This window comes from Setaria viridis, chromosome 3, assembly GCF_005286985.2.
Source record: "Setaria viridis chromosome 3, Setaria_viridis_v4.0, whole genome shotgun sequence".
NCBI lineage: Eukaryota > Viridiplantae > Streptophyta > Magnoliopsida > Poales > Poaceae > Setaria > Setaria viridis.
In genome coordinates this window covers 2,409,778-2,436,739 of record NC_048265.2, presented here as the reverse complement: position 1 = coordinate 2,436,739, position 26,962 = coordinate 2,409,778, and the positions used below count along the sequence as shown (strand labels likewise).

The following is a 26,962-nucleotide window of genomic DNA, read 5'->3' as shown; positions in this document are numbered from 1 at the left end:
TACTGTAGCACCACATTGTCAAATCATGGACTAATTAGGCTTAATAGATTCGTCTCGTCGTTTAGCCTCCATCTGTGCAATTAGTTTTATAAATAATCTACGTTTAATACTCCTAATTAGTATCTAAACATTTGATATGACATGTGCTAAAAATAAGCAAAGGGAATCAAACGCCCCCTATATTACATCCCTAGCTAAATGGAGATATCTTTTTGTGTTATTATGAGCGAGAATTACTTTTGTGTTATAATGTGGACCACTATTCGTGCATATCCAAGTCAAGTCCATGTGGCGACGGCCACACTGTCTTTTGCAACTTGTGGCGACAAGAGCACAAGGTGCTGGGCAGCCACTCACACACAGGCCCCCACACGCTTTTGTGTGGATGGAGTGGTCCACATTGTGCTAGTATCTATGCTAGCAAAGAGTTGTCCATACTCAACAAACCCATTGAGTACTTTGGGTTCCAAACACCAAATGCATGTCAAGCATATCATATAGCTTCAACCATGAACTTGTATACCTGTTTACAAGACCAATACTTTGTGTTGTATGTGAAGTGATTATTTAGGGATTAACCCCGCATGGGAAAATAGGGAATACCCTCTGAATTGCAATCGGACGGCTGTGGAGAGAGACATGTATTGTGAGATTTTATTTTGTTTTATTTTTATGTGCAAATGCAAGAGCTAAAGGAGAAAGATTGAAAGATAGATGCATAGCATAAACGGATGGGATACATAACCAAACATCACCACGTAATTGTGGCTTGTATATACAAACACAAGGGAATTCTCCTTCACCGCAAATGTGTTCATTATTGTATTATATATGTAGGGTTCAGATATAGTACCAGTACACCCCCCCATAGAATAATCTTGCGGTCAGTAAATCTCAATTCAGGAAAAGGGGTCGCATGAACAATCTTGGTAATGATATATAAATGAAGGGACCATCCATTTAATTGTTGGGATATTATCACCCAAAATATGTCACTTTTCTAGCCGTTGCATTAATCAGCACTTTAGATCTATCCATAATGATATAATTTTGTCTGATTTCCTGGAACACTTGATTTCTCTATCAAGAACATTTAATTTGTCTATTGTTTTTTTTTCTTTGACTAAATCATAGCAAATCTGAAGCGATAAATAGCACAGCGCATAAACAAATACAATTTGAGCATCTCCGGTGTCCTCTCTTGAAAAAAGATTGTTCGATCCTAAATGGAATATCAGCCATAGGAAGCATCAATCCAAAAGAATCAATATCTTCTCATTTTCAAATAAAAAAAGCCACCTCACTTTTCTTATTAGGAATAAAAAGCCCAATCAGTAGGAATTTGCGCTTCAGGCTATTTTAAAATGGAAATCACCAATTCAGGCTCCTGCATGCAGATATCTACTCAAATTAACATATTCTTCTTAAAAACCAGACACAAGTTAATTACTTTTTCTTTAAAAAGAAAGTTATCTTGCAGCTAGGACGGGGTAAAACCTGGCCCGTAACTGAAAGCTAGAGCATTGGGGGGCGATGCATCGATGTGGGAGCTTCCACCACTGGTTCGTTGCAAAAATTCAGGAACCTAAGCTGCCCGATAATTACGTGCTCGTATTAATCATCGTCCTCACTTGATTACCTTGTTCTGCTGCTGGTGGCCTGGCCAGCTGCTATCCACTCGGCTTCAGTTCCTCCGGCGACCCGCGGCGCGCACGTGCATGGCGGGCTACGTGCCGGCGGAGGGCGGCCGGGGGCGAGGCGCGCGGTACCCACCGCTGTCCGCGCTCGTCGTCTCCGCCATCGCCGCCTTCTCCGCGGTCATCGTCCTCGCCGTCGTCCATTCGGTAATTTATACAATACAAAAGGATCGATGGATCGATCGATCGCATCTTTGACCGCGAGCAATGCGGATCTCGCGTGGTGGCTGACGGCGGTGGGCGGTTTCTTGGCAGGCGTACGACGCCACGGTGTCGCGGACAAGGACGCTGCTGGGGCACAACCTGGAGCCGACGCCGTGGCACCCGTTCCCGCACGCCAAGGGCCGGCCACCGGCGCGCGCGGCGCTGCGGTGCGCGCCCTCCGTCGCCTGCCTGCCGCCGCTCGCGCGGCCGCGCCCTCCGCCGCCAGCGGACGCGGCCAACGCCTCGTCGTCGGCGGCGCCGCCGGGCATCGGTAAGAGGCGGCAGTGCCCGGCCTACTTCGCGGCCATCCGGCGGGACCTCGCGCCGTGGCGCCGCGCTGCCGGCAGCAGGGGCGGCGTGACGCGCGCGCTCCTCGACGAGGCTCGGCGGCGCGCGTCGATGCGCGTCACGATCACGGGCGGCGGGCGGCGGCTGCACGTGGACCTCTACTACGCCTGCGTCCAGAGCCGGGCGCTCTTCACGGTGTGGAGCCTGCTGCAGCTGATGCGGCGGTACCCCGGGCGCGTCCCCGACGTGGACCTCATGTTCGACTGCATGGACAAGCCGGCCGTCAACCGCACCGAGCACGGCAACGGCGACCCCGCCGCGCCGCCGCCGCCGCCGCTCTTCCGTTACTGCACCACCAGGGACCACTTCGACATCCCCTTCCCGGATTGGTCCTTCTGGGGCTGGTACTTGTGCGCTCGCGCCTCCGTTTACTTGTGCGCCGTGCAATAATTGGCCATCGTAGTCAGCACACTTGTTCTTTTTTTATTTGGCAAAAGAAACAAAATGGAACTGATAAATGATAAGGTGAGAGAACAAAATTGAAGGGTGGGCATGGTCGATGCTGCAGGCCGGAGACGAACATCGAGCCATGGAGCCGTGAGTTCAAGAGCATCAAGGCCGGCGCCAAGGCGACGAAATGGGTGGACCGGGTGCCGACGGCGTACTGGAAGGGCAACCCGGACGTGGCGTCGCCGCTGCGGGTGGCGCTGCTGGGCTGCAACGACACCGGCCTGTGGCGCGCCGAGATCATGCGCCAGAACTGGACCGACGAGGCCAAGGCCGGGTACCAGCACTCCAAGCTCTCCAGCCAGTGCACCCACAGGTAATTTACCATCATTGCTGGCTCGTACGCCAAACTTAACGATTGAGCTCCATGCATCGACCAGTTCACCGTATGACGATCTTGCAGGTACAAGATCTACGCGGAGGGGTTCGCGTGGTCGGTGAGCCTGAAGTACATCCTGTCGTGCGGGTCGATGGCGCTGCTGATCGACCCGCAGTACGAGGACTTCTTCAGCCGGGGCCTGGACCCGAGGGTGAACTACTGGCCGGTGAGCCGGGTGGGCATGTGCGAGTCCATCCGGGACGCCGTGGACTGGGGCAACGCCAACTCGGCGGAGGCCGAGCGCGTGGGGAGGCGCGGCCAGCGTCTGATGCAGGACCTGCGCATGGCCGCCGTCTACGACTACATGCTGCACCTGCTCACCGAGTACGCCGCGCTCATGGACTTCCGGCCGGTGCCGCCGCCCACGGCGCAGGAGGCGTGCGAGGGCTCTGTTCTGTGCCTCGCCGACGACAAGCAGCGGCGCTTCCTCGAGGCGTCCGCGGCGGAGCCAGCGGTGGACGAGCCCTGCGTGCTGAAATGGTGAAACGAGTTCCGGGCTACAAACAGAACCACCCTCTTTTAACTATCCAGAGGATTTAGGATATAGAATCAGTGATGATGTAGGAAAGGATGTCATTTCATAAAAAAGATATGTGCAAGTTTCAAGCGAATTTTCCAGCACTTTATGTTTCCAAAGCCACTCCTCTGAACTTGACATCGTATTGTCCACCGAGCGATCTGCTCTTGAACCAAAATGGATAGGCCAGATTTCACCTATTCTACGTTGCAAGCATGATCGGGCAAAACACGCCGCGACGATGTGATACCACCGCAAGCACGACACGTACAACTGTACAAGATACCAGGCGGAATGCCATGACCAGCCGGGTGCTTAGCCGCGAGCAAGCATCGGAGGCAAGCACGGGCAACTGCAGGAATCCAGGTACTATCAAAAAGCACGGCCGTCGAGGACCGCGCGCTGCCACCCGCAAAAACCAACAGGAGCTAGATTACGCACCTAAAACAAAAGCAGCTGTGTCATGGAAAGATAAAAGTCAAATAAGACCGAACTAAGTAACCACCATTTCATAGAGCAAAACACTTGCAAGCATCATCTCAGTTATCTGACGAGGGGTAGTATAAGCATGGCATAAAAGGCACGGTTGACGGTACCGGAGTGCCTCTCCTGTCCTCGAATCACCATATATCTAGTGTATGTCAACACGATTATCCTATTAGGCGACGAATGTACAAAATGCGGCCAGCCCGTGCTGTGGCTGGGTGGATAGGCTGCACGCACGGAAATGTCCAAAAGGTGCTGCAAATCATGGCAAAAGTTGTTGAGGCACCACGACACTGCAGGAGCTGCCACCCCGTGGTATTGCGCAAGTCTGGAAGCTTGTTTTGACTTGCCAACAACCACCAATCAAGCCAGGTATTTGTACATGTTCGCATTGTCCTTGTCGCGCTCCAAGTAGTCCCTCGTGATGAGATCCTCAATCCTCTTCTTGATCGCTTTGAAGTCAGGCTGCAGCATTACACAAGCCAAGTAAGGAAACAGACAGAAAACAACACAAACAGGTATTACCAAAATATGTTACTACATGAGATCGCACATTTCACAGCCATGCCAACTAGTTTAATTGATGTAAAAGACCTAGGGCAGAGTCCTGGGACAAATGCCATTCATACAAACAGCTACTTTAATGTCATTAAAAAAAGGGGGCAACTTCATCAGTCCAAAAGGGCAAGTGTCTTTTTCAGATGCAACGTCAGGTTACCAAACGTCCCCTGAGCAGAAGACTGCAACTGAAATCACCAACACCGATTGCAATAACTATATAACCATTTGTACCTCAAAATAAAACAAGGAACCTCCAGGAAGCAAGCATACAAGGACTAAGCTACTATGAACAACTTTTCATATAGGAGATCTGATGCTAGTACCTTGAACATGCGGCTGAGCTGCTCAACACATTCCGCGACAAGCTGTTGATGACCCATAACTTTGCGGCTCTTCATAATGCGCACAATTGAAGCGTCAATTGCATACCTCCTGTCTTTGTCAACGTCTTCAACAACCTTTTTCTTCTCATCAACAGGCGGGAGGGGAATCTGGACATAGCATGAAAAGAAATGCAATATTAGCATCACAGCAACTAAACTCTGATTGGTAGTCCACCAAACAGCAAAAGAAAAATTAAAATAGGAAATACCTTAATTCTTCTCATTCTGTCAGTGAATTTTGAATTGAACTCGAAAACATCGTTGGGGGAGATGGACCTATTTGCTGGTTCTTTGTTAAGAATCTTGTACTTCGCACAAGAGAGCGAATGGAGCAAGCGCACTACATCATCATCTGACAGGTTTAGTTGTGTTACAATCTCAGAATAACTAAGCCTGTCAGATCCATTGAATAGCAGTAGCAATGCAGCCTGCCAAAACAAAGCATGTCAAAACGCATTAGACAGGTTAATATATCTACTTACTGATACTGACATGATCCAAAATATACCTGATATGTCGTAACAATGAGTTCAATAGGCTTCAAATCAAACTTAGCATTGATGTTACAGGTTCCCAAGGAATAAATCCAGGTAAGCTTCCTGTGCTTTGTTCTTGTTTGGTAGAACTCCTTGAAAACCTCCACACATTTGACCTAAAAACATTGAGAAATATATAAATATTCACTTCAAATTGACCTATCATGCTCCTTGATACAAATGCATTGGTGCGATCATCAAACATTGAACTTACCATCTCAGCAGGAAGGTTAATATCAAAAGTTTTGTAGCTTGGCCAGAATCCTGTTGTCAAAACAGTAACAGCCAAATCTATTCCAGGATTCAACTCGGGATGTCCAGCTACAAACTCTTCAAACTTAGTTTGATGATCTCTAGCGACAGTAAGGTCCGTAACCATGCCCTCCATTTTTGAAGTAAACTGGCCCCCACACTGTTGTTTGAGCTTTGTCAGGATGCTTCTCTCATGTTCATCATTAGCACTTTTGTCGAAAAGCAATCTTCTTGCAAGTTTCTTCCTGCAAGACAGTTCACACAATACAAAACATAAAGCAAGTTCCAAATGGCAAAAGATTTCCTAATACAGACACAAGCATTGAAAATACCACTAGGGTAACAAGCACTAACCTATAGAACTCGGCAAAAAGATCTTTATCACTAATGTATGCCAGCAATCTCACCACCTGGAAACCAGTCACAACCACATGTTAAGTTTTTTTTTTTGAGGAAACCACATGTCAAGTTACTGCACACAGCAAAAAAAAAACAGATACCTTCTCAAGGGCATCTTCAATGGCTTCATCACTGAGCTTTTCACTGCAGCCTTTCTTCAGAATATTGTCGCAGAAAGTAGCCAGCAATTCAGCACTCGAACTGCCAGAGACACCCTTGTTACAGAAGACCTCAAAGGCTTCTTTAAGTGCCTGTAGTACGAAATATTTGAGAATTAAGCTATCATTTGCAATTTTGGGGCAACAGCAAAATGAAATGAGGGCAGATTGTTAACAGACCTTATGGAAGAGTGTATGGCCCTGGAAACAATCCGTCACATAAGCCACATATTTATCATGCAACTCGATGATTTTCCACACAAAAACCTAAAAGAAAGAATAAATGTCAGGTGACATAAACTGATAAACCACAAGCAAAGCAGACTGCAATCAAGATACACACCTGTTCCTGCATGCCAACCGTATCCTTCTTCTCTGGCTGTAATGCAATGAGTTGTAGAAAAAATTAATTTTAGGGAAGATGACTCAGAAAAGTAATCAAATAACACAGAAAAATCAAACAGCCAGGTGGCAGAACATCAAACATGCAAAATCACAGCGCAAATAAAAGAACTGTGAAATGAAAACCACTTAGCAGTGTGGCATTCAAAGTTAAGCTGTAGGTGGTCACAAACTATTAAGTGTACTTATAAAGCTATTTTATAGAACTCAATGTTGTCATTTGAATCATAACTGCTAAAAGGAAACATAAATAAGTTACTAGTTAAAGAAATACTGCACCTTCTTGTTACTAGCAGAATCTTCTGCTTGCTTGACCAAGGCTGTACCCTCATTTGTAACATGCTGCAGAGAAAAACATAATAAATTGGAAATTGGAACATCACATTTTCAATATAAGGAATGAAATGAGTGAGCTAAAAGAAAAAATTGAGACACTTCGTAAGGCAAATCAATACCGTTTTGAACATGTTAGAAATAGGCTCCAGGCCACGGGTGATTTTGGAGAAGAGCCTGTACATCCTAGAAAGATCCTCAACCTGCAGCAATAGACGGATGTAGTGAACATCGTTAGGAAATAAATCATGCATTCATCAAACAAAAAATCATGTTTTTAATCAAACCTTGTCATCACGAAGCAAAGCAGAACATCCAGAATGCTCCTTCTCCAACAGCGGAGTTGCATATTGAGCAAGCAATTCATTTTGCACTTTCTGTGGAAATAAAAAAAAAATACAATGATGTAAAGGCCACACAGGGGATATACATGTATCATTATTCAAGGAACACTGCAACATTCTGAATACAAAACTAAGAAATACTTTCATTTAGTAAAATATTAATCAAGAAACAGCAAATTGGAACACCAAACTTTCGACAGACCTCCAATAATTTCTGTTCACTGCTAATATGCAAATAGTGACCAACTCGCTCCTTCTCCCGCTTCAAACACTCCTCAGCCTAATCAAAGAGCATCATCCATTAAGAAAGTCATGCATAAATATAGATAAGAGCAGACAGTGACCTTCTCAACATTACCTTGATCATATAATCTGGACAGGAGTCCTCAAGAATCCAGCTTTGAGCCTTGACAGAGTAGTACTCCGTAGTATCCTTAAGCAAGAAATCTTCAAAGTCATTCTCGTAACAATCCATTTGACCCAACCCAATTTCAACAAATATGTCCAAAACATTCTTCAACAAAGCCCTGTCAATCTGTTCACCCTCACGCTCTTTGTCTATCTGTTGAAACGGAAAATAGAAGTATCATATCATGTAACTCCTGTTCTCAAACAGATGACGTTTAGGGATGTGTGCAGTAAATTTAATAAACTTTGACCAGTAATGTACACAAAGGTATAAGGATTTTTTACACGGATGGGGATTTTAGCAGTTTGGTCATGACTATATTTTCAACAAATTTCAACAAACATTGCTTCTAAAAAACATGGTCAGACATATTCTAGAACATGTCTTGTCCAAAACATCAAATAGAAAAGGATGGATGTAGTATATGCTAACCAACAATTTTAAATAAACTCGCATAAAGATGAAAAGACTCACCAGAGCTATCACTGCATCTTTTACTTGTCCTTTAATCTCTTGATAAATCTGTTACCATGAGTTAAATTCATTAGGACATGGGACATTGAAAAGGCATGCATGGAAAAGAAGCTGGAAATCAAGTAACATACCAACTCTCGGAAGCAAGTAAGCCCAACTTCTTTAAGTGGGGTGAGTGACCTCCTTGAGATGAAGTACCGATCAAGGTAATGAAAGAAACGTGAGAGCCACCGAACCATGACTTTATGGTTTGACCACCTCTGCACTAGCTCCCTCAACATAAACTCATCATGCTTCTCCCTTAGAGAAGGCAGTACCTGCACAAAGTTAAAATCAAGTGAGAAGACTCCCAGTAGCTAATAATAAGAGTGGAGAGGATAACAAAGAAACAAAGCATGCAATAGTTAATCAGTTCGATTAAACGCCATACAAAATCAGTGCACAGTTCACAAATTCAGTCTCCAGTCATGCTTCTGCAAGCTTGCAAATAGGTAGTCTTACATGGTCATATTCTAAGTATAAGAAATGAGCTGTGATGTAAGCACAGAACTGGTGCTACACAGGTCAAGTAACTAGACCAATTGTTTCACCAAATCAAGATGCTTACAGTTAAAACAAAGAGTTTCAATTATCCTGTAGAAATCAAGAGATGAACAAAATAAGATTAAGAGAGCTAATGGCCACCACTTCAGTACTTGCAAGCATAGGCAAGTTTTGTTTACCTCAAGAACAATCAAACAGATCAGAACAATTCTAAAGGAAGCGACCAGCTATGTGCACTTATTTTTACCCAAAAAGAAGTGCCTGCCTACAGAGTGGATGAAATCCTGCTGGATGAGCATTATGTGCTTGCTACCCTTATTGAGACCAAAACAGAAAATACAGGTTCCAAAAAAGAGCATATGAAATGGCCACAGCACTAACACGGGACATCTGATGAAATCTACCCCAAGATCCATCAGAACACCAGGCCCAATGTAAGATACCTCTAGGAGTACCAGGTTTCGAGTTTCTAGTGCAGCTTTGGCCTACCAAACGAGCAGATGATAATGAATAATGCAACTGAACCCACCTTCAAAACTGCAAAATGCTCACTTATGAATCAATGCAAGCCAGCCTATTGAGCACAGAAAGGCTTGAACCATGAGAAACAACGTGATAAATCAAATCAACTAATGATTGCCAAGCAAGCTGTTAGCACAGTACGGAATGAGAACATCCCAAATACATCAAGCACATTCTCGTCCCAACTTAGCAATCAACCAAGCGCTAATCCACCACCACCACCACCAACAACAACAACAACAACATAGCCTTTCAGTCCCAAGCCAGTTGGGGTAGGCTAGAGTTGAAACCCAGCAAGAGCCACAAATCAGGGTTCGGGCACATGAATAGCTGTTTTCTAAGCACTCCTATCCAGGGCTAAATCTTTGGGTATATTCCATCCCTTCAAATCTCCTTTTATTGCCTCTTCCCATGTCAATTTTGGTCTTCCTCTGCCTCTCTTCACATTACTGTCACGCCTTAGGGTTCCCACCAGATTAGGACATCTAACACTAATACCAAACTGCGCATACTAGATCATCTAGGTCGCACACGGACATTCGCATGAGCAAGGGGGAAATCAGCATGCGGCTCACCATGGAGGTGATGTACTCCTCGAAGGACTCGCGGTACTTGTCGTAGAGCTGCTGCGAGTAGTCGTGCGGCGGCTTCTGCGTGCACATGTTGTATATCGTCCTGCGAGAAGGGGACCAAAACCCTAGATCAGAACCGGATCGAAGCGGATCGAGACGGGAAACCCTAGAGGCCGCCGCGGCGGAGTCGGCGGCGGCGGCGAGGAGGAGGAGCGGGGGGGGGGGGGGGGGGGGGGGGGGGGGGGGGGGGGGGGGGGGGGAAGGCGTACGTGTAGAGCATCATGTAGTCCTCGGAGCTGAACTGCGGCTCGGGCTTGCCCTCGAGGATGTTCTTCAGCTTGGTGATGCCCTTCTGCATGAAGGCCCATCCCTCCTCCAGATCGATCGTCCTCCGCTCCTGCCCCGCCATCGCCGCTGCCGCTGCCGCCGCCGCGGGGAGCCGCAAAGCCTAGCGCCGCCGCGGGGGGGGGTTGCTGGTTCGCTTTTTGGGGGTGGGGCTCTCTGGTCTGCGCGAGGCGAGAGAAAGAAAGGGAAATGAACGGGTCGGGGGGAGAAAGATGAGCTGCCTTTGAGGAGGGGGGGTGGCCGTTCGGGTCGCAGCCCGCAGGTCGCAAGCAGGCACACGCCGCCGCGCCCCGCGGTTTGGCCCTGGCTTGGCTGGCTGGCTTCGAGTGGAAGGTTCCGTCTCGCCGCGTGTTTTGTGGGCAGCCGTCCGATGGCGATGTGGACGGCCCCGATGACGAGTGCGGACGATCTGATTTGTTGCGTGACAGTACTATACTTTTTTCCCACAAAGAAAGGACTAATCTAAGTCCGGATCTGTAATTTGCAGACAAAATTAAAATTATTTAAATATTTATATTTTTAGTCCAATTTATAAATAAAATGATTTATTTAAATACTACCTCCACCTCTAAATTCATATTTTTTGGGGGGAGTTACAATACTTAGCTCAAAGACATCCACAAATTTTATGGATCTGAGCTCTGCCAAACATTGTCTAAAAGTAAAGAGTTCGGTTCAAGGATAAATAAATGGATGAAGAAAATGAAGTCAAGCATGAGCGTAGCAAACTAAAAATCTCGGATCTTATGTTTGCATATGCAACTTTTATTATTTTTTTCGAGATTCCCATTTTGAGTACGTACGCTCCAAAAATGATATGAACACACAAGTATCCATTGCAAGCTGTCGTTGTGCATATAAGTGTCCACAACGAGCGTCCTTTCTAGAAAGCTTGGCGTGTCCATCCATACATGTAAACCACTCAAAATATTACCGCATGTGTCATCTTATTTTTTTAATCTCTTTTTATCTCTTTCAACATCAAAATATTTATTTTCCTTTTTATTGGATTTTTTTCAACTGTCGAAAAAGAAAATGGAGGGACCTTTCCTAAAAACATATCCGTTCGAGCATGTGCTACCAAGAAAGGCCCTACTTTAATGGAGTGCGAATAGCTCATTTCTGTATTGGAAGAAAAGAAGATGAGGACTGGATAGCAGTATGAAACTACTTATTAGATACCTACTTGTATTTCTCAATTATGAATTGAAGGCTTGTTTAGGAACCATTTGGGAAGGCTTCTTCTAAAACAGCTTCACCAGTGAAGCTAAAAATAATGGTTTCACCTAGCATCTAGTTCATTTTAGACTCATCTTACAAAACGGTTTCACGCTACAATGCCCCATTTTGCATAAAACAAGTGAAGCCGAAGCTAAAATAAGCCCTCCCCAACAATACCTTAGTATCAACAACTTGCAAGTCTTTATTGCATTTGTTGTTATCTGAGCCTCTCCCCAGTTTCATCTAATAAAAATTATTTAGATTATATTTCTACGCTCACGCTAACATAGCGTGGAATTATCTTTTGTAATCAAATCACAATGTTTATTACTTGTTGCGATGCTCCTTTCAATTACATGGAGAATTAGATTGGATCAGTTCTTCATTATAACCCAATGAAGTTAGTGGTTGTAATTTTAATTCTCTGGACAACACACGCATTTTAATACACTCACGAAAAAGAAATTGGAAGCCTATAGAGCATTAGTGATAACCTACATTGGCAAAAGAAAAGCTACACATATTGGTAATTGCTTTTCAAAGCTTATTGTTATGTTTTGCATGCATTGTGATTTTCTTATGCTCCATATATTGCTCTCTGTTTTATTTTTTAGCATATTATACTGAGCATTATAGCAAACATTTGGAGGCTTTCTTGGGCAAACTATAGCTAGTGCATGCCACAAAGACTTATCAAGTGACATCTGACCTAACTGCTTTTCAACACTCGTTCTTGTTGCGTGGTATCAATGTGATGTTTCATGTGTCGAGTGCTTCACGATATGCTTTCAACTTTACTATTGATATTTATGACATGGCACATATAAAAGCTATTAATGTGCACGAGCTTAAAAATGCAATAATGTTGATATAAACAATGATCAACGGTCATTAGCAAATTATTTATCATATAGCTAGTCTGCGGCAACACATGGAGTACCAACTAGCTACCGCTTACAACTTAGTTAAACTAGATGCATGTACGTGTTTGTTCCTCATTATATCTTTTCAAAGAAATCTCTTATTTTTAATATATTATTTTTATGTTGGTGAATACCCTACCAAACACCATTTCCTAATAAAGAAAATTTGATCGAGGCACTGAGCTTGTCTTCGAAGCAACTTACAATTTGGAATGGATGGAGTATCTCAATTCACCGATAATTTTTATGCCTAGATTTTTCAATAAAAGAAGTCAAATGCTAACTCATTGGTCTTATAAGTTGTAATTATGGTATAGTTTACATTGCTCCAAGTCCAATGCTATGCACACGGAATAACCCAAATCATTTGGCGCTATTCACTGCAAAATTTAATATTCATATTTTGAACAAATCTATCGTGAAAACCAAATAAAATTTGAACAATTTCTGTTCGACCATTTGCTAAGTCACACTCGTGCCGTCCGCCCACAGCCAGAGTGACGGTAAGTCGGTAACTGTGAGTCGTGACCGAGCCCAAGCCCACCCTTCAGGTTCCAGCTCCAATCCGAGCCGCGTCTGCCACCGACCCGGCCAACCTTCTAGCTCAGCCCGCCCCCCCGCGCTCCCCCCACCACCGCCCCCCCCCCCCCCCTCCCGCGATCCACCGCCGCGGCCGCGATGAGCACCGCCTCCGGCGACGGCGCGGACGCCGGCGGCGACGGGGCCTCCTCCGCGGTGGCGGCGCCCGCTGGGAGGCGGATCCCGCCGCCCTCGTCCATGCCGTGGGTCCGCAATCTACGCCGCTTCGTCGGCTCGGGCGCCGGCCTCGGATCCGAGGCCCTCATGGGTTAGTGCCTCTCGCTTATGCTCCTCCCTCAGCCACTGCGCTAGGCTTGGTCGGAGCTGCGCGCGCTTCGGATTCGAGGTGATGATAGGACTAGGGTTTACATGCCTCCTGTTTAAAATGTGTACGGTATGAAGGGGATTACATGATGGCGTTTCTGCGACGAGGATGAGATCTATGTGAAATGGTGCTTTATCAAGAGGTAGTGATGGGTTGGGAAGGAGATACATCTTGGACAACCGTTTGAGCTTGTGCCCATACTCATGATTTGATAATTGGACCGATTACTTATCCTCAGGATAGTGGCCAGTTTGTGCCAGTAGTTCTCTGTCAGAACTGGAATACGGATCTCTGTGTAATAATATAATACATTAGTTGCAGTAGTTTGGTAGTTCCTTACTCGTGGGCATGGGAAAATGATACCGAAAGCTAGCTAGCTCTCTTTGGGAACAAGCTCGAAATAAAATGCTAGACTACAGCGGTTGCTTTGTTAATCAACATATGCATTTCTCATTGCAGCGACACTACGCTCATGATTCCTTTTCAACGTATACAGAACTGGAAACAAAAAGGATATTGCTGGAGATCTTCAAGGAGCGGCAGCGAAAGAGTGCTGAAGCTGGTTCCATCCCAAGTTTTTACAAGAAGGTGACAATTCAGTTTCGTCAATGGACAAAGATCATTCTAGTTTTTTCTTTTTATACTCATAAGATCAAATTTGCAGTGTAACTTAGAATATGGCATTAGCAGCTCTAGCTGCTTGTCAATTGACAGAGATCGTTATAGACCCCCCCTCCCCCCCTTGTTGTACTCTTCAAGATAAAATTGCGGTTTAACTTAAAGTACGGCATTAACAGCTCTAGCTGCATGCATGGAGGATGGTAGTATTTTTTGGATTGTCTGAGCAATTCCGTCAGTCTTGATTCTGTAATCCAGGCCTATGGATACTGAACTATTTTTCTATTTTTATCCAGAAACCTGAAGAAGGATCCATTAGCTCTAGAGTTCAGAGGTTGGCCAAGTACAGGTTTCTAAAGGTGACATTCGACCATTCTTTTGATTTGGAGACATGTCATGTGTTTGTTTGGAAGCTTTATTTCGTTGGCATTTTCCTTCTCACGACTTATACCTTATGGGAGCCATTCAAAACCAATTACAGAAACAATCAGAACTTCTGTTGAATGCTGATGATCTTGATGCCATGTGGGTTTGTCTAAGAGAAAATTGTGTTATTGATGATGCCACTGGTGCTGAAAAGGTAATATTATTTTCTGATGCACGTATTTGCACACCACATTCACTTGGAAAGTGTCAGTTCTTGTTGCATTGTTACATGTGTGATATCCATTTATGTTTCTTTAGCTGTTTATGTGGCACTGCTTTTGTTATTATCTTGATTATTTTTTCTGGAATACTGCAGATGAATTACGAAGATTTCTGCCATATTGCCACAGTCTGCACGGAGCAGATTGGTCAGAAATGCAAACGTTTCTTCAGCCCTTCAAACTTCATGAAGTTTGAGAAGGATGATTCTGGGAGGATTGCCATCCTACCGTTTTATCTTTATGTTATGCGGACGGTAAGTTATTTCCACAAGAAAAAAGCAGTTAAAATTTTCAGCTAGTTTTGTCCCATGTGCTTCATTTTATTCTCTAAACCTCTAATAGATTGTGGGTTGGTTGGCACTCACATTGTTAGCATTTCTGTTCTATATTCTGATCTGAAGTTTTTTGGCCAATCAGTTATTCCGCTTCATTATTTATAACATCTTGTTTAAATAAATTGTCTGGCACCTTAGAATCTTATTGTGCAAATTATTATGGTATCTCCTATCAATTTTTCATTTCCTTACTGGTGCTTCTGCAGGTTTCTCTTACTCAAGCAAGAATTGATATGAGTGAACTGGATGAAGATTCTGATGGTTTCCTTCAGCCTCATGTACGGACACTCCAGCACATGTTGATGAGACTTTACACCTTAGAAGTGTTTTTCACGTCTAAATTATTTTCATAGGAAACATAAGCATGTATAAGAGGGCTCACTTAGTTATTTTCATAGGAAATGGAAGCATATATAAGAGGACTCATCCCCAATTTGGCACAATTGCGTGACATGCCCACCCAATTTGTTCAAATGTACTGCCGCATAGCTGCACGCAAGTTCTTTTTCTTCTGTGATCCACACAGACGAGGTATGAATAAAAGAACTAGATTTATACAGTTGATTTCTATCCAAAGCAGCATTACAAGTTTGATTTCCTATGTCATAATATATTGTTTATTCTTGCAGGGAAAGCATGTATAAAGAAAGTATTGCTGAGTAATTGTCTGCAGGAGCTAATGGAACTACATCAGGTAAAATTTTTAATGTATTATTGCACTGTTCAATGTGGTGAACTTGACTTGAGCATCTTGTATTTTCACAGTGTAATTTTGCTGCATAATTCACATTATTTTTGTGATTTGCGTGCTCTGATGGCTGATTCTCATCACTGATATTTCCAGGAGAGCGAGGAAGAGGTAACTGACACTGAACAGGCAGAAAATTGGTTTTCCTTAACTTCAGCCCAGCGCATATGTGGTATGCCAACTGGATTTCTCATAAATACTTATCCCCACCTTCCACCCACCCACCAAACGCACACAGAGAGAATTGCAATGGAAGAATATTTTTACCTAGATACAATGGATGCCTGTGTTTGATTTTTACTTTATGTTTGTTCAGATATGTTTCTTGCTCTGGATAAGGATCAAAATGGTACACTGAGCAAACAAGAGCTCAAGGAATATGCAGATGGCACATTGACTGAGATTTTCATTGAAAGAGGTTAAAATCTGCCACTGTTCTTATGAATCTTGTTATTGTTGCCTAAAAGCTCGTATACATTTAGGCATTGATCATGAACTGCTTTTAAAAAATTATTCGTGAATACATAACAATGATGTGGTTGTGCTTTTCAGTTTTTGATGAGCATGTCCGCCGGAGCAAAGTTGGAGGTGGAAACAGTCGGGAGATGGACTTCGAAAGCTTTCTTGATTTTGTTTTGGCTCTAGAAAACAAAGATACTGCTGAAGGCTTGACATATTTATTTAGATGCCTTGATCTTAATGGAAGGGGGTTCCTTACAACTGCAGATATCCACACTCTGTTTAGGTATGTATGGACTACTTTACACTGTGTAGTGTTGTTTCATTCTTATGACAGCTGTGCTCTGATTATAGACATACTTGTTCAGTTTGAACCCTTGTGGCTGCCATTCTGACCAATTTGTTTGTCTTGAAAGCAATGCAAAACTTGCTTCTATTTGATGTATTTTTTGTGAGAAACTACCCTGCCTACAAGTAACAGGGGAACCTCAATTAGGTGAAAAGAATAGACTCTTATAAACTACGCAAAGTTGGCTTGAAACTTGTTTGGGTTGATTCCGTTGCACTACCTATTTGTGTTATTCCAAGCTGCATAGAGTCATCCTCTCATCATTATGTTGCTGCATGTTAATTAAAAAAAAAGAATTTTGTGTTCAAGGGCACTGTGAAGTTAAAAGATTGAGCTCTATTTAAATCTTATTTGAGAAGCACCTGTACTCTGGAAGAAAAGAAAAGAGGATGTTAAAGTTAACATTCCTGCCTGATGCCATCTTCCTAGATTGAATCTGTCATTTTTGCGCTTGCTGAACGTTTAGACTGTTCTGCTAGCCTTAACAGGCAGGACATGAGTTACTTCAATAGTTAATTTCTTAACCACCAGATGCTGTTATGCCCTTCTGCACCCACAAGGCATTCTCTAGTTTGTTGTATTCACTGATTACACTTGTGTTACTTGTTAGGCTTGCATGCAGCGCTCTAAATTCTAATACAACACAATGCTAGTTGAGTCCTTTGTATTGAACTTGTTCTATGATCCTATTGCGGTATTGCCCCATGAGATCAGTATGCTGCGTTTATCTTACTTTTATCATTCAACTTTCTCATGCAACCTTGTTCATGTTCCCAGAGATGTACACCAGAAATGGATTGAGGGCGGGAACTATGAACTTTGCATTGAGGACGTGAGGGATGAAATCTGGGACATGGTGAAGCCGGCAGATCCTCTCAGGATCTCGCTATCAGATCTGCTTTCTTGCAAACAAGGTGGTACTATCGCCAGCATGCTTATAGATGTGCGCGGCTTCTGGGCCCATGACAACAGGGAGAATCTTCTCCAGGAAGAGGAAGAGCAAGTGGAAGAGGCATGAGTTTCTCACCAGATGCCAAGTAATCCTATCTGCTGCCTCGCAGTCCCGAAGTTCTCACAACTGCGCTGTATCAGTTACTGTAAGTCTGTAACCTTGATAGTGTACTGGATCAATATGCTACCAGTTCCCCGTAACTTGTAAGTGTTCTGTAGTGGTTTTTGGAACGTGTTGAGGCTAGTCTGTTTGGCCGTATGGACATGTACCTGGAGGGCCTGATTGTTTGTACATCCAAGCGGACAATTTTTATTTCGCGTTGCGCATGTAAGCCTATATAACTATATAAGTAATACGTTGTATTATGTTCGTGCAACTTTTGGTTGTTACCTGATTGCCTAGTTGATGCCATTTTTAGTACCTGTGCCTCGCAGAAGCTCGGGTTGATGAATGGTAAAGTGAAACCCCTACCCTGTTTACCCCGTGTGATCAAGAAAGAGAAAGCTCAACCTTTATCCCAGTGTCCTGTTTCCTTACGCTTTTCACAGAATGCAACAAGCATCGCTAGTATTTTTGTAAAGAATTACTACATTTTCTTTTTTTAGAGGATTGCATTTTTTTTTCTTTCTTTCCCCTTTTTCTTTTGAGCAAGAGAGGAAAAAGAAATCTGTTGGGCCTAAATGGGCCAGAAATAGCACACAGCCCAGATGGTGTTCCATAGCTCGATTTTTTTTTAACTAATCCATAGTAGGCCATAGCTCCAATAGCGCGATTTCAAATCCCTTTCTCTCTCTCTCTCCCATTCCAGTACAGTGCGAGCAAGACGACACAGACAGCGACGGCTCTCACCAGTACCGGATCAGCAAATCAAACCAACCAGGCAACCACCAAACACAAAAAAAATCCCCGCAAGAGCTCCGATTTCAAATTTCCCCGGCACAGCTCGCCGCCGGAGATGGAGGCGGCGCGGGAGTCCATGGCAGTGCTCCTCGATGCTGGCCTCTTCGCCTCCGCCCAAACTCTGGTCCGCGCCGCGATCCCTGCCTCCCCCCCTCCCCCCGCCCCTTCCGTCCACCCCGCTCTCGAATCTCTAGGGTTTTACCCCGAATCAGTCGTGACTCGCACGAGCGGCGCGCGCACGGGGTTCGGGGCCAAAATGTTCACCCCACCTTGTGTTCGCGCCGCGCGGGACCGCGTTGCCTGTGCGCTATAGCAAGGCTGGGTCGCTGCGTCGGGTAATGGAGCGAGGTTTTGCAGCTGTAACTGATTACTCGTTTCCTTCGCTTGCAGGGTTGTTTCCTTGTGTCGTCTGCAGGCCTAAGCAACGATGCTGGCATGTCCATGAAGGTGGAAAGCCTGGTAAGCTTCATTGAGCGGCAGCTCATCAAGTGCTGCTATACCGTGCATGCTGCTGTCACATTGTGGGAACAAAATGCATCAATTTGTTTCTGGACTGTTTATGTGCAAGTGCAAGCAAACGCATGGATTGTCCTACATATGTGGCATTTTGCTATGCTAATTCTGTTGCCTACATGGCCCAAGTTGTTCTTTTAAGGCTGATGTGCCTGTTGGTGTATCACAGGTGCTCCATGGTGATGCTTTGTATGGAGAGAAAGAGTTCCGCAGGGCACTGGTAATATTTCCAAAAAGCTTCCGATTAACTTACAACTCGTTGCTGCATTAAACATATGAGTTGCTGAAATCTTAGTTTCTAATTTCCCTTTCCTCCATGGTAGAATGCGTACAAGCAAGCTATGCAATATAGTAGAAGTATCCCTAGGCAAGCAACAAGTAGCATCAGAAGCTCAGTGTCCGCCACAGGCCGGTCACCTTCTCCAAATTCTTCGAATCTCTTGTCATTCAACGAAAACGAGGTGTGAATTACTGAACATGACATTTCATCATTTTCACATCGATATTTTTTTTGTCATGTGTAGCAAGCATCTCATTCAGTTTTGCTGTGCTGTTGCAGGTGAAGTTCAAGATTGCCCTTTGCCATTCTGCTCTATGTGAGCACCGTGAAGCACTGCAAGAGGTTCCTTGTTTTTCATTTACTTCTGTTTGATATTCTTTTTTTTTTCAACCTCAAATCCTGTTTTACGAGTACAGATAATGCGACTATGGCATGTTAACATTGTATGCTCTCTACAGATGGAAGGTATTCCTTCTAAAGTGAGAACGCTGAAAATGAATCTGATGTTAGGGAAGCTTTATCGAATATCAAGAAATAGCCGTTCAGCTGTTGTGTGTTATAAAGAGTGCTTGAGGTATAACATATCAAATAATTTACCTTCTAGGAGACTGAGTTCATCAACATAAATTGCCATTTTGTTCTTGTAGAGAAAGTTCTTTCTAAATTTGGTTACAGAAACCACTCAACTTTTCTGTGCTCACAAGGTTCTGTCTACATCTTCATACTTCTCTGTCAGGCAATGCCCTTATATTTTTGAAGCTATTACAGCTTTGGCGGAAATGGGGCTTTCTGCAAAGGAGTTTTCTTTATTATTTTCACAAGTAAGTGTACATTTCTTTGTTGATGGCATATTAGTTTAAATTTTGCATGTTATAGTTCATACCTTTTGCGTACTTTGTTGTCAGATTTCCTGGTTGCCAATTGTGTGTACAGTTTGAATGGGCTGTCAGAGTCTATTCATGCTTGGCCAGATTTACAACAAAAGCTGATAACGTGATTATACCAAAAGAACCTACCCCTTTGCATTTTGCATCAAAAGATGTTGACCTATCGATTTTATGAGCAACTTCCTGTTACTACAGTTGCTGAATGCTGAAGTTTTCTTCTCGTTTTGCACACAAGATTTACCTTCACAAAATTCCACATACATCACAAAACCACCATCCACCAAACCTTTTTTTTTACATTTGTTATGTACGTATAATTGATATGGCCTGATGGGTTTCATTTTTGTTTGACCACCAAATATGCAAGCTTTATCGAAATAATAAACCTCCATAAACTATTAAACAACTTGTGCTTAATAAATTTCAGTCTTTAGTCGTTCAAACCTCTGTTTTTAACTGAAAGCTTGAATTGACTGTTATTGTCCTTGTAGGCACCAAATAGAGGAGGCAAGCTTCCAAGTGACTCTGTAGATGCACAACGATGGTGGAATGTAAGTGAACACTGCTGCATCCCTATTGTAGATATGGCATGCACCAAGTTTACATTCAGTTGGCTGCTAGTGTTTCTAGGATCTAGGATATTATAGCATTTTGAAACAGTACCTTGAGGCATAAGCTTTCACTTTTTCGGAGTTTTATGGATTTCTCCACAGTCTTGACCACATTGCAAAAAGACATAGTTCACAGTTTAAAGCATCAGGGCATGAGTATTCATATCACTCAGTGTTTAATCTTTTACATGCTACTTTATCAAGTAACTAGACTGTGAATGGGCCTGCAGCCTAGTGGTTGACGTGTCTTAGTAGCACCCTAGTGGCCTGAGTTCGACTCCTCGTGGGAGTGGATTTTCAGTTCGACCCCTAGTGTCTTAGTAGCAGCCTACAGCGAGAAAATTCTTCTACTGCTAATACCTTGGGGGGAGGTTCCCCTAGGGCCGAGTTTTTTTTCTATCAAGTAACTAAACTGGCGATCGCCCTACTGTGTTTGATTTGATTTTCAGTTATCACATTAACTATTGGGCTAAAAACAGCACTTTGCACATATAAATGCCGGACTCTGCTAAATTGAAACAGTGAGCGGATGAATTCCTTGTCCTTTTAGCTTCATGGGTGGCTGTACTTCCAGCCCTTTTCTGAAGATGCTGATTGCAGAATTTGCTACCAATTGTGTATATCTGTTTTGTCACACCACCATTGATCAAGTGTGATCACATAACAATAAGAATATACCAGTCTTATAGTTATACCTAGCAATTCTATCTGTATCGAGAATTTATTAATCAACAAATTATATTTCTTTCAGAATAGTACTTGTTATTGCAGTTTTGACTAATTATGGTTTTCCATAAACTGTCAACTCATTCAAACATTTTGTTGTACCTCTTTATTCTTTCTATGTATTGGTTCAGATGATAATTCGCTTAAACCATTATTCTCATAACAGCGGTATGTTGAGGCGCAGTGTTGCATTGCTTCACATGATTATAAAGGTAATATTATTGTTCTTGTGCAACATTTTGTCTGAGGATTTCAACATATAAGTGCATAGTTGAATTTGTGGTTCTGGTCAAGAAATACTTCACATCATTCCTAAGGATTTCCATAGTTGGTTAGATGTAAAATGATGCAGGAACCTGTAGTGTGGACTCTTGTGCCACTGAGTGTAACTTTTTAGTCAACCTTTCCTGAACTCTTAGTTTACTTGTATCTACTGAGCATAAAGTTATAGCTTTAAACGTTGTGTTGCTAAGTTGTCATTTTTTGAGCGATCGATAATAAATATTACATTTTTTACCTGTATACATTGAACATATAGTTGCAGATTTTAACATGGTTCAGTGATATGTATTCATTTATAGTGACCACTTTGCTTTTATAGGTGGCCTTGACATATATCTAGAACTAATGCAACGATTCCCCAATAATGTGCATATCCTGCTGGAAATTGCAAAGGTTTGTCTTTCTTCCACTTTTATATTTTTGTCCTCCTCCTTATGTTGTAGACTCGTTAATGTACAAACAAATGGGTATCAACCATCAAGTTCTCTTAGATTTATATTCGTTCATATATTCCTTCAAGTTTGCTCTTACATATATCCCTTCAAGTATGATGCTGTTGTGCTCGTTAGTTTGCTCTTAGATTTTTGAGCTTCTTATCTGAAGGTTGAAGCGATTATAGGCAGGAATGATCAAGCAATAATGAACTTTGAGAAGGTAAATTGAATAAGTACAGACTTACAGGAACCTGCTTTTGGAAATCATGTGGACAAGTAACGGTTTCTCAGACCATTTCTTGTATTTGCTGGTTTTTTTAGGCTCGGTTGATTGACCCGAACATTATGACATATATGGATGAGTATGCAATTCTTTTAAAAACAAAATCCGACTACATCAAACTGAACAAGCTGGTACATGATATGCTGCATATTGACCCTGCAAGACCAGAAACATGTGTTGCTCTTGCAGCAATGTGGGAAAGAAAAGATGAAAGAAAAGCTTTGACATATGCAGAAAAGGTACGTACCTTGTAGCTATGTGTTCTTTCATCTAATTTTCTTACAACGTTTTTGTTTTCATCAGAGCCTTCGAGTTGATGATAGGCATATAACTGGTTATATTATGAAGGTAATACTGCAAAACCTTGCTCGATGCAAATGGAATTATATTGTTATGGTAATTCCTCTTGCGTTGCAATTTGGAAAGCATAACCATGGTTGGGTGGAATTGCAAAACACCTCTGTGTGATTGCTGGTTCATTTGGTCTGGGAAGTTCATGTATAGGTTCATTTCAGGATCACCATCTTCCCTTTTTTTATGTACATCATTATTTCCCTCATTGGTTTGCCATGTTTCCTTACTGTTCTTTGAAGGGCAATCTGCATCTTTCATTGAACCGACCAGATTTGGCAGTGACAGACTTCAGAGGAGCTCAAGAATTGAGGGCTGATCTTCGTTCTTATCAAGGTTGGTAGGTTTGGTACCTCTGATGTTCAAAATAATTTTTTTCCTATTGAGTCTAAATATTAGATATTCTCCCAGGTCTAGTGCGTGCTTATCTAGCACTTGCTAAATGCAAAGATGCATTATTCACTGCGCGTGAGGCAATGAAGGTTATGCATCAGTCTGCGAAAGCTCTGAAGCTAGTTGGTGACGTTCATGCAATCAGTTCCAGTGGGAGAGAGAAGGTAATCTTATTTTGCGATGGGTCATTGATTCACAAACTCTATATTCTGGGCTTCTGGAAGCAAACAGCGCCGGATAGGTTGCTGTGTTTAACTGGGCGAACAATGATACCACCTATATGAGGCACCTTTATTGCTTTAGGAAAGAATCTACATTTTGTTACTTATGGCCACTCCACCGATTAGGCAATTAGACAACATGTGACATTAGATCTTTTGCAATCAAATGCATCTTTAGATGTTGGTCAAGTGTTACCCAAGAAGGACTGCTATCAGATGTTGCCCCATGTTTTTAATATTTTACCATGTAATTCCATGGTAGTACCAATAAATGCGTTCATAGCTATAGCAATTCTTCTATGTTAAACTATGAGAATGTTTACCAGTAGTTCATATTACTTAGGTATCTTCTGACTTGGCCATCATTTTTCATATTCTACCTTGGAGGATTGCTGTTAATTGTTAAACTGCCAGTCAATACATATACATGTTTACTGTAGTCAAGGAACTAATCTGCTTGTGCTTTCCTTTATCAACTAAGTTACTGTGACTTTATTGAAATGGATGTTTAGCTTTCTTCAGATGGCCTTATGATTTAACTTTGTATGCTATACTATCCCTCAATGACAGGGCAAGTAGTACTGATATAAATATAAACACACCATTGCATCACCTGCAGGCAAGAAAGTTCTATGAATCTGCCATTCGTCTTGAACCTGGATTTCTCGGAGCTGCATTGGCCCTGGCTGATCTGCATGTTGCGGAAGGACGTAATAGGGAGGCTGTTATGCTACTTGAAAAATATCTACGACAATGGGCAGATGATTCTCTACACATCAAGCTGGCTCAAGTATTTGCAGCAACAAATATGCTTTCTGATGCACTTTCCCATTATCAATCCGCATTAAGGTGTGTGTTTTCTTGGGGATTTGAAATAACATTTCTGCCATAACACTCGTCTATTAACCCTATCTTCGCTGTTGATTTAAATCCTGAAGACCTGGCCACATGAATAGTCAAGATTTTGTTTGTGAATATGTATGAGTGAATATGAATCTAGAGGTACAGTTTCAGTGATAGTTCCTAGAGTTGGGTTTGTATATCACCCACGAAATATAAATACATGGTGGAAAAGCTTTGTGCTAAATCGTGCTTTGCCTTCATTTTTCAATTGAAACTCGACTCTTAATGTTAGTACCATGGTTTAGCTAAAAGCTCAGTAGCCTAGCCAGGGTGGGATTGGGCAAATTGACTGATTTGTATTTTTCAAGTTTCACCTAGTTTGCAGACAACTGAAGCAATTACCTTCCAGCATTTCCCTGCAATGGCAAAACTGCACGCCTGCATATGAAAAGTACCTAAGGAACATTTGATATTTGTACTTTATGTATATGTGTTCCAATAGGCTCAGTTCCAGTGTACTTAATCCAGTTATCGGATACAAAATTGACTGGTTTGGTGTTGTCACTACTGGTAGTTGTAAGGGAGCTCCAGCTGCAGTTACTGACTGGTGGGAACTAGTTGATTTAGGTTTCTAACCCGTGCTTAATACTCTGCCATGTGCCTACTGTGCTGTTTCTCTCATTTGGTATTAATGCTCTAGCTGAAGAAAGGGTAACCACTTGACATTTCAGGATAAACCCACAAAATGAAGCTGCAAAGAAAGGATTGGAGCGCTTGGAAAAACAGATGAAGGTCTGCAGTTTCAGAACCATATATATCACGCTGACTAGCTACCCCAATGCTTAGTTGTTTCGTTTTTGCCTCGTTTACTCCGTTTCTGAATATCCCACTGGAGCAAGATAATAAACACGCCCGTGTTGAATTCTCATGTGCAGGGAGTAGACCCAGATGCACCTGAAGAGGACGAAGACAACGAGGCTGATGATATCGACGCCGACCAAGATGAAGCTGAGCTGCTATAGAGAAACACTCTGAACTCATCATGGCAACTCTTGCCTCCAAAGAGCAACGTCTGGTTGCACAATAGCCTCATCAGTCAACAGGCACGGCAACTGGACCCATGATTATGTAACTTAGAATATGAGGTGCAGGTGCTCCAGAGCCGGCTTTGCTGTGCCGTTTGTTTATAGCCAATTTTCGCGGTCAAAATGAACGGGTATGGCACGATGAAGGCTGTAAGCTAGTAGGGTAGGGCCATGAAAGTACAGTACGATCAGAACCTGGATTGTCTTTGAACGCCTAAGATCTGAGTTCGAACAGTTCATTGCAGGAGCATCTGACGTGAGAATGTTGGAAATCTAACGCGGGTCCAGGCTGTACACATCAAAATTTTGAAAATAGAATCCGGGCTGAATTCTCTCTCCATACATATTGTTGCCCCTCTAGCCTGTTGTGCATTCTCAATGTCTCATGGATTTCACCCAAGAAGAGTTGCTGCAGGATCATTGTTCCTTGTAGGTACTTGCTGAAATCAGCTAAACAAGTTCTTCTGTCGATGAACATACTATACTTGTTTAGACATGATCATTTAAGAGACATTCGAACAAAAGGTGGCAGCAAGCCAATTCCTGCTGACAAACAGTAGCATTTCATTGTCAGACCACGTAATTTTAAATCACAAGGAAGTACAAGACGCATGCGCCAAGAATTTTGACATCGACAGCATTTTGACGTGCTTTTCCAGTCACCTTGGCCTTTCCCCTCTTTCCTCGGTTCCTCATTTTCTCCTGAGTAAAGTGCGCTAGCAGTCCCTAAACTTGTTGCGCTGTGTCAAGCCGGTCCCTAAACTTGTTGCGCTGTGTCAAGCCGGTCCCCAAACTTGCAAAACGGCCAACGGCCAATCAGGCCCCTAAACACTGTTCGGGTCTTATTAACGTCCAATAACGGGTTTGGACCCATGAGACGTATGACGTGGCTATCTATGTGGCTCCGAGATCCACAAAACAGCTAAGGCGTTGACTAAATCCCTAGCGCCGCAAAATTCGCCTTTTGTCGCAGCCGCAGCTCCTGATTCCCCATCGTCGATCTCCCGATTCGCCGCCGCAACAGCCGAATTTCCTCATCATTCCATGGCGCGTCTTCAAGCTCCTCCGCAGTAAAAAACAACGCAAGAGGCCACATCTACCCCTCATCACCTGCAACGAATGCGGCCGCCACACAGTGTTGGAGCTAGAGGTGAAGACCGATGAGAATGGGAATCAGGGCCGCATATTCTACAAGTGCCCTGCTCGCAAGGTTTGTATTTCTCTAAATTTTTTCACATTTTCAACTAATTTTGTCGCGTTGTCGGCTGAATTGGAGTGCCCCTAAACACTCTTCCTCTGTTCAAATCAGTGTAAAATAATGGCAACTTCTCACCAGCTATATTTTCCACGTACACAACCTTATGAGGACTCAAAACCTTTGGCAAATCTACCACTGGATTTGCAACTACATCATCCCATGGACAATCCTCCATACTAGCTTCATGATCAACATACACTACTAAAGTCTTGCACTTTTCGATCACTGATGTCATAACATTGGTGTCATGGTCTGATGCAATGATTCTCAGCCCATTAGCAAGTATTCTCCCTGGTAACAACCAATAAAACTTGATTCTTGGATCATTTTGATATCCTAGTTGCTGCAGAAAGTCCTCAAACCAAAGCAGGAATCATGTATCGGTCTCTATCCAATCAAACCAATCCAGTTTTTCACCACCATATGAC

At 43.1% G+C, this 26,962-nt stretch overlaps 4 protein-coding genes and 1 non-coding gene across 9 annotated transcripts; 4 read left to right on the top strand and 1 right to left on the bottom strand.

The window, feature by feature from the left end:
• Nucleotides 1-1,262: 1,262 nt before the first annotated feature.
• On the top strand, nt 1,263-3,696 carry LOC117848411 (uncharacterized). Of its 2 annotated transcripts, none has more exons than XM_034729814.2 (5): nt 1,263-1,562; nt 1,668-1,844; nt 1,953-2,599; nt 2,758-3,012; nt 3,100-3,696. In XM_034729814.2, exons 1-5 carry the CDS (start codon nt 1,542-1,544, stop codon nt 3,557-3,559), a joined length of 1,560 nt encoding a protein of 519 aa, XP_034585705.1. In that variant the 5' UTR covers nt 1,263-1,541; the 3' UTR covers nt 3,560-3,696. The 2 variants fall into 2 exon arrangements, with proteins under 2 accessions (XP_034585705.1, XP_034585706.1); XM_034729815.2 differs by having other exon boundaries at nt 1,271-1,562; nt 1,953-2,593.
• A 390-nt stretch (nt 3,697-4,086) lies between these two features.
• On the bottom strand, nt 4,087-10,503 carry LOC117848410 (cullin-1). Its single transcript, XM_034729813.2, has 18 exons — nt 10,236-10,503; nt 9,970-10,069; nt 8,461-8,646; nt 8,330-8,377; nt 7,805-8,008; nt 7,649-7,726; nt 7,390-7,479; nt 7,225-7,305; nt 7,049-7,111; nt 6,711-6,746; nt 6,548-6,634; nt 6,311-6,460; nt 6,165-6,220; nt 5,773-6,055; nt 5,531-5,674; nt 5,232-5,450; nt 4,963-5,130; nt 4,087-4,543 (listed from the first exon to the last, which is right to left on the bottom strand). Exons 1-18 carry the CDS (start codon nt 10,373-10,375, stop codon nt 4,442-4,444), a joined length of 2,235 nt encoding a protein of 744 aa, XP_034585704.1. The 5' UTR covers nt 10,376-10,503; the 3' UTR covers nt 4,087-4,441.
• Nucleotides 10,504-13,118: 2,615 nt separating this feature from the next.
• Nucleotides 13,119-17,843, top strand: LOC117848283 (probable serine/threonine-protein phosphatase 2A regulatory subunit B'' subunit TON2). The gene is made up of 12 exons (XM_034729626.2): nt 13,119-13,302; nt 13,856-13,947; nt 14,274-14,336; nt 14,459-14,557; nt 14,720-14,878; nt 15,166-15,237; nt 15,358-15,490; nt 15,589-15,653; nt 15,804-15,879; nt 16,024-16,125; nt 16,260-16,452; nt 17,293-17,843. The coding sequence occupies exons 1-12, from the start codon at nt 13,134-13,136 to the stop codon at nt 17,531-17,533; spliced, it is 1,464 nt and encodes a 487-aa protein (XP_034585517.1). The 5' UTR covers nt 13,119-13,133; the 3' UTR covers nt 17,534-17,843.
• LOC117851086 (small nucleolar RNA snoR104) lies at nt 16,898-17,016 on the top strand. The gene has a single exon (XR_004639451.1). It is a non-coding gene; the product is annotated as a small nucleolar RNA snoR104 (small nucleolar RNA).
• Nucleotides 17,844-18,286: 443 nt separating the features above from the next.
• LOC117848282 (anaphase-promoting complex subunit 7) lies at nt 18,287-25,618 on the top strand. 4 transcript variants are annotated; one of them, XM_072292526.1, is made up of 18 exons: nt 18,287-18,491; nt 18,758-18,826; nt 19,050-19,100; nt 19,204-19,341; nt 19,440-19,502; nt 19,619-19,734; nt 19,897-19,981; nt 20,539-20,598; nt 21,551-21,596; nt 21,986-22,059; nt 22,270-22,320; nt 22,422-22,622; nt 22,732-22,779; nt 22,977-23,070; nt 23,146-23,291; nt 23,968-24,197; nt 24,923-24,983; nt 25,127-25,618. In XM_072292526.1, the coding sequence occupies exons 1-18, from the start codon at nt 18,423-18,425 to the stop codon at nt 25,211-25,213; spliced, it is 1,689 nt and encodes a 562-aa protein (XP_072148627.1). In that variant the 5' UTR covers nt 18,287-18,422; the 3' UTR covers nt 25,214-25,618. The 4 variants fall into 4 exon arrangements, with proteins under 4 accessions (XP_072148627.1, XP_072148626.1, XP_034585516.1 ...); XM_072292525.1 differs by having other exon boundaries at nt 22,687-22,779; XM_034729624.2 differs by lacking the exon at nt 22,732-22,779 and adding an exon at nt 22,687-22,731 and having other exon boundaries at nt 18,290-18,491.
• The last annotated feature ends 1,344 nt before the right edge of the window (nt 25,619-26,962 follow it).

Excerpts from the sequence above, each read along its gene's own strand:
- LOC117848411 (XM_034729814.2), top strand. The coding sequence starts at position 1,542 with ATGTGGGAGCTTCCACCACTG. Across the intron at positions 1,845-1,952 it reads TCCTCGCCGTCGTCCATTCG|GCGTACGACGCCACGGTGTC; the intron begins GTAATTTATACA and ends GTTTCTTGGCAG. Across the intron at positions 3,013-3,099 it reads TCCAGCCAGTGCACCCACAG|GTACAAGATCTACGCGGAGG; the intron begins GTAATTTACCAT and ends ACGATCTTGCAG.
- LOC117848410 (XM_034729813.2), bottom strand. The coding sequence starts at position 10,375 with ATGGCGGGGCAGGAGCGGAGGACGATCGATCTGGAGGAGGGATGGGCC. Across the intron at positions 7,306-7,389 it reads CTTTGCTTCGTGATGACAAG|GTTGAGGATCTTTCTAGGAT; the intron begins GTTTGATTAAAA and ends CTATTGCTGCAG. Across the intron at positions 6,221-6,310 it reads TTGAAGATGCCCTTGAGAAG|GTGGTGAGATTGCTGGCATA; the intron begins GTATCTGTTTTT and ends ACTGGTTTCCAG.
- LOC117848283 (XM_034729626.2), top strand. The coding sequence starts at position 13,134 with ATGAGCACCGCCTCCGGCGACGGCGCGGACGCCGGCGGCGACGGGGCC. Across the intron at positions 14,337-14,458 it reads CCAAGTACAGGTTTCTAAAG|AAACAATCAGAACTTCTGTT; the intron begins GTGACATTCGAC and ends AACCAATTACAG. Across the intron at positions 15,238-15,357 it reads ATGGTTTCCTTCAGCCTCAT|GAAATGGAAGCATATATAAG; the intron begins GTACGGACACTC and ends TTATTTTCATAG.
- LOC117848282 (XM_072292525.1), top strand. The coding sequence starts at position 18,423 with ATGGAGGCGGCGCGGGAGTCCATGGCAGTGCTCCTCGATGCTGGCCTC. Across the intron at positions 19,503-19,618 it reads ACCGTGAAGCACTGCAAGAG|ATGGAAGGTATTCCTTCTAA; the intron begins GTTCCTTGTTTT and ends TGCTCTCTACAG. Across the intron at positions 19,982-20,538 it reads TTTCTTTATTATTTTCACAA|GCACCAAATAGAGGAGGCAA; the intron begins GTAAGTGTACAT and ends TTGTCCTTGTAG.